Below are 9,424 nucleotides of genomic sequence, written 5' to 3' on the forward strand. Positions count from 1 at the left end.
TTCGAAGATTACTAGAAGAAGTCTTTCGTCATAGTCTCTTATAGCTGATTTTTTTTCTTTCAAGAAATTCAAATGTAAAACAGTAGGCTAACGAGAGTGTTTACTTACCTAATGCAAATATGAAGATCCTTTTAAACCCTTGAAAAAATGGACTATAGGCAGAGGAAGAAATAGCGCATCCTTTAGATAGGACAACAGGCTGCTTGTCTCTTTAAGTTAGGCCACTCTATCTATCCTTTTGTTTTTTGTGTGTGTGTATGGTACCATCTCCTCATTATTGGAGCTTTTTCCTTTTTGGTTCACAGGTGTAGTGCTGCTTCAATCGTCGATATTTTTAGCGACCGTTCAATCGTCGAAAATTACTAGAAGAAGTCTTTCATCATCGAATCAGTCCGCACCGAGAGGGAGACACATCGAAAAAATAGAAAGGAAACAAAGGACTGGGCACATGGTTGTTTAATTAGACTTCACTTCAAGGCTTTAGAATACCCAAGTGCGCAACTGAATCTGTTACATAATATGCATTTTGTTTCTACGTGTCCTTGTCATTGAAGAATAAACCATGACCAAAACAATGCTATACTAAACAATAGTCATCTAGACTACATATATGTGCATTATTATTAAGCCACCTATAAAATTGCAAAGATTTAGAAGTAGCTCTCGCCACGAGGAATATACATAAAAAATGTAGAATATAAAACATTAGTTGTTTAGTTGGACTTTCCTTCAATGATATAGAATGGTTACATATTTACGTTACCCATTTTCACCTTAAACAAAACCGTGTTACGAACAACCATCTACATATTTTACATACATGTGAAGATGAAGCCTTCGTAAAATGAGCCTAACTGAACTAGGTGGGGGGAGATGTGGTTGTACATTCCAGTCACTTAGGTGCGAGTCCTCTTCAAATCAAATTGGGGTAGCTATTTTTTTATTAACGAAAAAACCATCTAGTTCCTCAGATCCTAGGCTTGATCTTTTCTCTTGAACACGAAGCCCTGAATGTTTATCTTTTATAGCTAATGAGTTCCTTTCAAGCATTTCACAGATAATAAGATAATATATATGATGTTACTATGCTTAGTCATCTCCTCAATGAGCAGAGCCCTAAAATAGGCTAGTCCACTCTACAGACGAAGTAAGAAGCTAACAGCCCACACACGTTGAATTTGGACTGTTTTGTCCTTGAGTACTATATATCTATCTATTTATTTGGTATACCATCTGCTCTCCTGCTCTCCTGCCTGGTTCGTTTCAAAAAAAAAAAAGGAATTGGTATATCACCCCTCTGGAGTTTTGGTCTGAAGCACCATTGCTAGTTCTATACCCTTGTCTACTTAATAAAATTGCTAGAAATAAAAGAATCATATCATTTAATTTAGTTCGTGTAGGGAAGGGGAAGATGCGGCAACAAACATAAGGGAAAGAAACAAGACAAGGCATTTCTTTGGCTCTTGAAGTGCTTCAAGATTTTAAATCAATTAAATATTCCATACATTACCCAGTACATTCCCTAGTCATTGGAATGAACCAGAAGACCAAACTATGTGAGTTGTGAATAACCATCGGCATATAAGTGCTTTCAAGTCAACTGCACTTTGTAGGTACTGAAAATTAGCTCATGCATACTCTAGATGTAAAGACTAGAACACATGCATATAGCAGCTGCAGAGAAAGGAAGAAGCCTATATATGTTCCATCTTCCATAGGCCAGACAAATTCTTTTTTGTTTTTTTGGTTGAGACCACACTCCATGACACCACTGTTAAGCATCAATGCAAGTGGGCACAAATAAAGCAACAACAATAATAAGCATGACCCACTCAACAAGAATCTGGCTACCAACCAAACCAATTCAGGGCGCTCCTCGTCGACGATTCGCGAAAGGATCCAGAGAACGAGAGGCCCCCAAGGAACGCAGCCCGTGGACGTAATCCCTTAGCCAATCGCGTGATCGTGTCGCGGCGTCAGACTTTTCTGCTTGTGTACCACCCATGGCCTCTCTCTTCTTTTCCTGAAAGGGATGGGGTGGCACAAGAGCTAGCTGGTCCAGTCACCGCGGTTTTGGTTCACTTGCACGGTTACACAGCCTTGTTTGTCTGCATTGCCTGAATCTTGTTCGGGCACAGGAATCTTGAATTTTTCAGGCGTCCATCTGTGAGGTTGACAAAGCAACCGAGTTCCATTGGGCAGGAGCCCTTAGATTCGGTAGCCGTAGTTGAATCTGAAAGGAGTACACACACACACACACACACACACACACACACACACACACACACACACACACACACACACACACACACACACACACACACACACACACGATGGCACTTGATTCTATACGGCAAGTTGCTAATTGCGTCTTGGACTTCCTTTTGCTTTGGTCGCGTTAGTTCCCAGAGGTAGAGCTGCCTGCCTTGTGGTAATGTTTACACGTTCTCTCAATTCAAGAGTTCCCATTATTTTGCACCCAAGGGGGGGAAAAGAAGAAGAAGAAGAAGAAGAAGAGAACATCACTTGCTTTGCAAGAGAACAGGGGGAGAGATGCTGAAAACGTCGCTGTCTTCTCTTCCCCCGGCCTCGGGGAGACCTACCGCCGATGTGCCGTCGCGATTGCACAAAAGTAGCTAGTGGCGAGGCGAGGCGAGGCGGGGCGGGGGAAAATCCACCGGAGCGCGGGGCCGCGCCGTGGCGCTGGACCAGGCCCCCAGCTAAACGTAGGCCACACACGCCACCAGCCGGGCGTCCGCGTCGGCTGGAGCCACGCCCGGTCGGGCCGGCGCGAGACGGCTGGAGCCTGGAGCCAGGCGCGCGCGGGGAAACGGGCGGCGCCGCGCCGTCACGTGACGTCGCGGCCGGGCGCTCGCACGAGCACTAGCCCCCCCCCCCCCCCCCCCCTCCCCGCCGCATTGCTCCGTCAGCGCTGCCTGCCTGCCTCGGCAAGTCGGCATAATAAAATCTCCCCCCCCCCTGTCTGTCTCTCTCCTCTCTCCTTCTCCCGCCGCGCCTGCGATTCTCTCCGCTGAGATGCGAGGTGATTCCTTTCCCTTCCCTGCTCCGCTCGCTCTCTCTCTCTCTCTCTCTCTCTCTCTCTCTCTCTCTCTCTCTCCTCTCGTTTCTCCTCCGCCTCTGCTTCCCCGGCCGAGGTCCCGTCGGTTCTCTCTGCCGTGGCCGTACTAGCTCAGCTCTCCCTCCGTTCGCTTGCTCAGCTGCCCTGTGGCAGGCGTGGAGGTAGAAACAACTGGGAGAAGCCTCTGGTTGGGCTTGGGCATGCATGCGTGGTAGCTTTCGCGGGTGAGCTCTCGATTCCGACCGCTGGCTCGAGGTTCTTGAGGTTTCTGCCATGGGTGGCTGCGGGTAGGCGGTTCCTACGTTGTTCATTCAGATCCGTCTCGTCGTCCTGTGCATGTGCCCGTCCGTCCCGGCGGGTCCGGCTCTCTCTTGCTGCGTGGTCACTGGTGTTGCTGCGTGAATTTGGAGCGCCCATTGAGGGCTGTGGTGTGGTAGGGTGAGGGTGAGTTCTTTGTGAGGAGTTTTGGGCTCTTCCAGACTTTCTTTTCAGGTTTTGCTCTGTTCTTAGGTACTGTTCGCGATTTGAGCGAGCCACACCAGGCCACTGGCCACGGTCTTTTCTCTCTTTTCTTTTCTTTTCTTTTCTTTTGTTTTTTCATTCATTGGAGGATGGAGGTGTGGCGAGACCAGGGTCTCAAAGTTCCTTAGTGCACCGAGATTTGCTCCAATATTCTTCGATTTTCATATCTTTCTGAACCCATCCTAGATCAACACCTGGTTTTCGAAAATGAAAAGGAGCGAGGACAATCTTTTGCCCTGCTCCATGCTTGACAAGTAGTAGCATATTCACACACTTTGTCCATGGCATGGGCCTCCTTTCTGCTCGTACGGAGTGGCGTAGGATGGACGCGAACGGCCGGAGGATGCCGCGTGGGAAGACTCTCCACGACTTGCGCGATACTGGTAGCACTGGCTAAACAGTCGAGAGGCTCTCGGAGAGTTTTTTTTGGTTCAGCGATATAGAGTTACATATAGGTAGGTAGCCCAATTCCATGTGTTTGGGTGTTTCTAAATTTTAGTAGGCGCTTCTTTTTCATTTTTCCATTTCCAAGAATTGAGGGGCACAAGAGTTAAGTAGAATACTACCTAAGATTTTTTTTGCTGTAATTAGCTTAATTCTTTCATGATCGCTACGAAACCCGTGCCTGATTTAGTTTTGGGGACTCTAATAAGATTTGTCTGAACTGAACCGACTCTCATCATCTCATGCTGCATGCACATGATATTCTTTTCCACGGCTATTGGAATTGCTGTACGGTCGAGTCAACTGAATGGCTCTTCCTGTTGTCTTAGAAAATTTGCTCAAAGGCATGAGCTCTGAGCCTCTGACCCAGCTCTTTTGTAACGTATTGGATTCTTGTGTTGTTGTAAGCATAGGGATGACCTGAGAAAACCCAAATTATGTAGTTCTATATGAAGGTTTGTACGGGCTAGTACCATCACTGACTGATTCAGGAACAATCGTGCAATAAGTTAGGTGAAATCCATTTGGTTTCCTCGAGATTTTTAGCACAGGGTGTGTTTAGATTTCCCAAACTCCTCCAAACTTTCCAAACTTTCCATCACATCGAAATCACATCGAAACATTAAATATAGCAAATGACTCATGCATGAAGTACTAAATGTAGGTAAATAAAAAAACTAATTGCATAGTTTTGATGTACGTTGCGAGACGAATATTTTGAGCCTAGTTAGGTCATGGTAGGACAATATTTACCACAAACAAACGAAAAGTGCTACAGTGTGCTGCAGTGTCCGATGTGACCTTTTCTACCCGTTTTTCACGGATCTAAACATACCCACAGCCTATCAAGGGGGTTGATAGATAGGAAAGTCAACTTGTTCTGCCGAGATGTCAGCTTATCTTCTTTTGCAGAAAAGATGTTAACATAGCTATATATTGTGCAAACTCTTGTTCTCAAGTAATCACGATGGTCCTCTTTGATTTTTGTTCCAGACTCATGTTATGTTTGCGCTTGACATCTTTTTTATTCTTCGTCCAAACTAAAACAAACGTACAGTTAATTTTTGGAGAAAGAAAATCCAGCTATCAGGCATAAGTAGAATAGTTACTACAGTATGTTTAACTTTTCTGTTTACCTTCAATTAGTGTACCATGATCCTTCTGGTTTACCTTAAAATATTGGTCTATTAATGAAAAAGGCTGGTCAACGTTCTTCCTGATTATGGTTGGTTCTTGATCTCCTTATACTGAGTCAGCTTTCTCAAGTGCAGTAAAATAGAGATTTTCTTTCCTTGAATTAGAATAAACCAATGTAAACTATTGAGTACCATGTTCGGAATGCAATATTTTCACGGGGCCTAGTTTTTTTTCTTCTAGAACAGAATTTCAACCGTGTTTCCACTCCTTGCTGCAGTGTTCTATTCCGAAGATCTCACTGGCACAGAGCAACTGGCTTCCTCTGCTTCTTGATGATCAACTATCAGTGAAAATCACCATACAGTTTAGTCTGTGAGAGCCTCAGAGGTCAAGTACCTCCTGGATCACAATTTTTATACTGGAGCAAGACAGTAATGGACCGGGCAGACACATCAGGCTTTGTTAGTGGTGGATCAAGTGGTACTTCACTGCTGCTGATATTCTTTCACTTCGTCTACTCGACAGTGCACAAATAAGAGATCAGTAAACCCCTGATCTCACTGTCCAGAAATACTCTCCTCATCGCTGCTGCTCTTCCACCACCTTCACTGTATTAGCAGAGCATTTAGCTTTGATGAATAACGGTTTTCCGGGTATCCTGCACCTCAGAAACCAGCCTCTGATGGATGATTCTGCAGTGTCAATTGGTTTCTCAATTACAAGTTACACATCCGGCAGCCATGCTCAGAGTCAGGTAACATTTGGGCTAGACCGGTTGGGTTCAGCAATGGACAACAGCCACAGCCATGGTGAGAGAGGTTTGCGGAGGTCGAATCATGCGCCTGCGCAAGATGATGGGTGCAGACTAGTCCTTGGACTGGGACCAACTCCGGATGCTAACTCTGCTGATCAGCATCCTGCCGGAGCAGAGTCTAGAGCACCTGTGACTTTGTTTGGCCAGAGCTTCTCTTTCAACGATCCAGGGGCGCTGAGCCTTGGGGTTCGCCAGGGCCGTCACGCTGGAGCAATTCAACACATATCAAAAATGCCTACCGGCCACATCATTTCCTTTGGCGGCGCCGTCGATGAGGGCTCAACGTCGGCGAGGAGAAGCTCCGGTGGCTACATGCCATCCCTTGTCTTCGCGCGTGGGCCAGACGACTATGCAGCAGCTGATGAACAGGCACAGGGTTTGGTAGATCACACGGATCACAACAGCTACGACAGCACTGTTCGTGATCCCAGTGGTTTCCGGCTCAGCCCTGAACCTTCGGCGTCCTTGACGGAGGCTTCGTTCGGCGTGAGCTCTGACGTCGTGACCGTGGTAAGCAATCCTGCACATCGCCGGCATCCCAAGAAGTGCAGGTTCAAGGGGTGCTCCAAGGGCGCGCGCGGCGCGTCGGGCCTGTGCATCGCCCATGGCGGCGGGCAGAGGTGCCAGAAGCCCGGGTGCCACAAGGGCGCCGAGAGCCGCACGGCCTACTGCAAGGCCCACGGCGGCGGCCGCCGGTGCCTGCATCTCGGCTGCACCAAGAGCGCGGAAGGGAAGACGGACCACTGCATCGCCCACGGCGGCGGGCGGCGGTGCGGCTACGACGGCTGCCCGAAGGCCGCGCGCGGCAAGTCCGGGCGGTGCATCAAGCACGGCGGCGGGAAGCGGTGCTCCGTCGAGGGCTGCATCCGGAGCGCCGAGGGCCGGGTTGGGCTGTGCATCTCCCACGGCGGCGGGCGGCGGTGCCAGTACCCGGACTGCCGCAAGGGCGCGCAGGGCAGCACGCTCTACTGCAAGGCGCACGGCGGCGGCAAGCGGTGCGTCTTCGAGGGCTGCGCCAAGGGCGCCGAGGGCAGCACGCCGCTGTGCAAGGCGCACGGCGGCGGGAAGCGGTGCATGCACGAGGGCGGCGGCGTGTGCCCCAAGAGCGTCCACGGCGGCACCGAGTTCTGCGTGGCGCACGGCGGCGGCAAGCGGTGCGCGGTGCCCGGGTGCGGCAGGAGCGCGCGCGGCCGCACGGACCGGTGCGTCAGGCACGGCGGCGGCAAGCGGTGCCGCGTGGACGGGTGCGGCAAGAGCGCCCAGGGCAGCACCGAGTACTGCAAGGCCCACGGCGGCGGCAAGCGCTGCAACTTCGGCGGCGGCTGCGAGAAGTTCGCGCGCGGCCGGAGCGGCCTCTGCGCGGCGCACGCCACGCTGGTGGCCTCGCAGCAGCGCCGCCGCGGCGGCGGCGGCGGCGCGGTGGCTGGCATGATCGGGCCGGGCCTCTTTCACGGCATCGTCCGGCCCGCCGGCGCCGCGACCGCGCATAACGAGCGCTCGTCCTCCGGCTCCGGGGCGAGCACGGTGTCGGACTGCGACGGCCCGCCCGTGGCCGCGGCGGGGAGGCTGGAGCTGATCCCTCCCCAGGTGCTGGTCCCCCACTCCATGAAGTCCTTGGCGCCGCCGCCGGAGAGGAGCAGAGAGGGAGGGGCGGCCGCCGTCCCCGAGGGGAGGGTGCACGGCGGCGGCCTCCTGACGTTGCTCGGCGGCAGCTTCCGGAACGTCGACGTCGGCAGGCTCTGAAGCAGGGAGCGCTCGCTCTTGAGGCTCGATTTCTCTACTTTTACGCATCCTTTTCTTCATCAATCAAAAGAGAGGAAACAAAAAAACTCATAGATTGGCTGTCTATAATACAGACATACAGTACATGCTCGATTTGCAAATTGGACACTGGACTTGTATGGCGAACTTAGGGGCTGTTACATTATGTTGAATCATTCGTGGCAGGTCCCAAAGCTTTTGGGGCGCGAAAGCTTAATTTGTTGCTGCAGCTGGTGCGAATAAAGATCAATGTGTAATAATCAAGACTGTACTTCTGGTGACACACTGCTGAAATGTCAGCTGATGGTTCTCGAGATCAAGTTTTGATGCGCAAAAGGCTTTTTATGGTTGTACTCCCTCGGTCCTGAAATTCTAAAATGTAAGGCATTTAAATTTGTTCTAAGTTAAACTGTTCTATGTTTGACAAAAAATATAGAGAGTGATAATATTTTGAATGATGAATGAGAATAATTAGATTTAGTATGAAACTAATATTTTCATAGCATACTTATTTGATGTGTTAGATGCTAATATTCTTCTTTATAAATTTGGTCAAACTTAGTGTCGGCATCCTGACCCGGCGGCCCGGACCCAACTAGTAATGATGCTGCGTGTTCCTCGTTCCAGATGTTGATGCAAGAGGCAACACAGTCACGCACGGATTTATCCTGGTTCCGGCCGTGGGGTCGTACGTCCAGCAAGGGGTGTGCGAGAACACTGCACTGTCTTGCACCGGGGGTGCCTGTAGTAGGGAGTACAAGCGAGGCGAGTGCCAATATCAGGGCTCAGAAGAGCGGTTTGGGCTCTGTGAGCAGTGCTGAGTGTTGTGTTCTACCGGATGGGCCGACCCCTAAAGGAAAGCCCGCCTCCTATTTTTATAGACACAAGGAGGGGTGGTGTACATGCACAGGAAGTCGTGGAAGTCGCCGTCTCCTCCCCGAATCGCGGGGGTGTAGTGGTCGAGCACTGTGGAAAGTATACTGTGGGGTATGGTGCCCGGCGTGGCCGTCGTCCTGGGTGTCGTCCTTGGCCTTGCGGAGATCGTGCCGGTGTCCCTGTAGCTCCAGCATGCGGCGCGGTCGTTGCTGTAGGGGGTACCATCCTCCAGGCGTGGCGTGGCGACGTTTCGAGGGTCCTGCAGGCCAGGGTCTTGCCCCGGTCAAGGCCAGAGCCGCCTCCGAGGGTCGTGCCCATGCCATTCGAGGGCTCCGCGGAGGGGAGAGTACGAAGGAGGTATGGGGAGTTGGCAGTATAGTGGCTGGAGCAGTGCCGAGCACGTCCTACACTGCATCGCAGGTTCCCACAGTGTCACCACATCGTTCGGTATGGCGGAGCAGTGATCGGAGTTGGCGGACGGGACTCTGGTCACAGCCATTGTGAGGAATGGCGGCCTAACATCGTCTGACCCGAGCGCTGTGGAGGAGTGGTTGGAATTTAATGCCTCCGTGCGGCGGGCGTGTGAGCGGAAGGGCCGTTTGTCCTTTCCGTCGAGGGGTGGCCTCGAGCGAGGCGGAGACGATTCGCTCCCTCGAGGGTAGGCTCGCTACCCTCGAGCGAGGCGGAGACGCGGGGCGCGGTCGAGGGTCTCAGCGGGGAGCCCTCGAGCGAGGCGGAGATCGCCCCGCGGGTTCGAGGGGGGTGCGGATGGGCCGCACTGTGTACGTGGG

The 9,424-nt window shown here is 51.4% G+C and overlaps 1 protein-coding gene across 2 annotated transcripts; it reads left to right on the forward strand.

Moving 5' to 3' along the window:
• Positions 1–2,918: 2,918 nt before the first annotated feature.
• Positions 2,919–8,086, forward strand: LOC120706191. 2 transcript variants are annotated; one of them, XM_039990780.1, is made up of 2 exons: positions 2,919–3,043; positions 5,460–8,086. In XM_039990780.1, the coding sequence occupies exon 2, from the start codon at positions 5,817–5,819 to the stop codon at positions 7,737–7,739; it is 1,923 nt and encodes a 640-aa protein (XP_039846714.1). In that variant the 5' UTR covers positions 2,919–3,043; positions 5,460–5,816; the 3' UTR covers positions 7,740–8,086. The 2 variants fall into 2 exon arrangements, with proteins under 2 accessions (XP_039846714.1, XP_039846722.1); XM_039990788.1 differs by lacking the exon at positions 2,919–3,043 and adding an exon at positions 3,063–3,303.
• The last annotated feature ends 1,338 nt before the right edge of the window (positions 8,087–9,424 follow it).

This window comes from Panicum virgatum, chromosome 1K, assembly GCF_016808335.1.
Source record: "Panicum virgatum strain AP13 chromosome 1K, P.virgatum_v5, whole genome shotgun sequence".
In the NCBI taxonomy this organism is placed as follows: domain Eukaryota; kingdom Viridiplantae; phylum Streptophyta; class Magnoliopsida; order Poales; family Poaceae; genus Panicum; species Panicum virgatum.

Excerpts from the sequence above, each read along its gene's own strand:
- LOC120706191 (XM_039990780.1), top strand. The coding sequence starts at position 5,817 with ATGAATAACGGTTTTCCGGGTATCCTGCACCTCAGAAACCAGCCTCTG.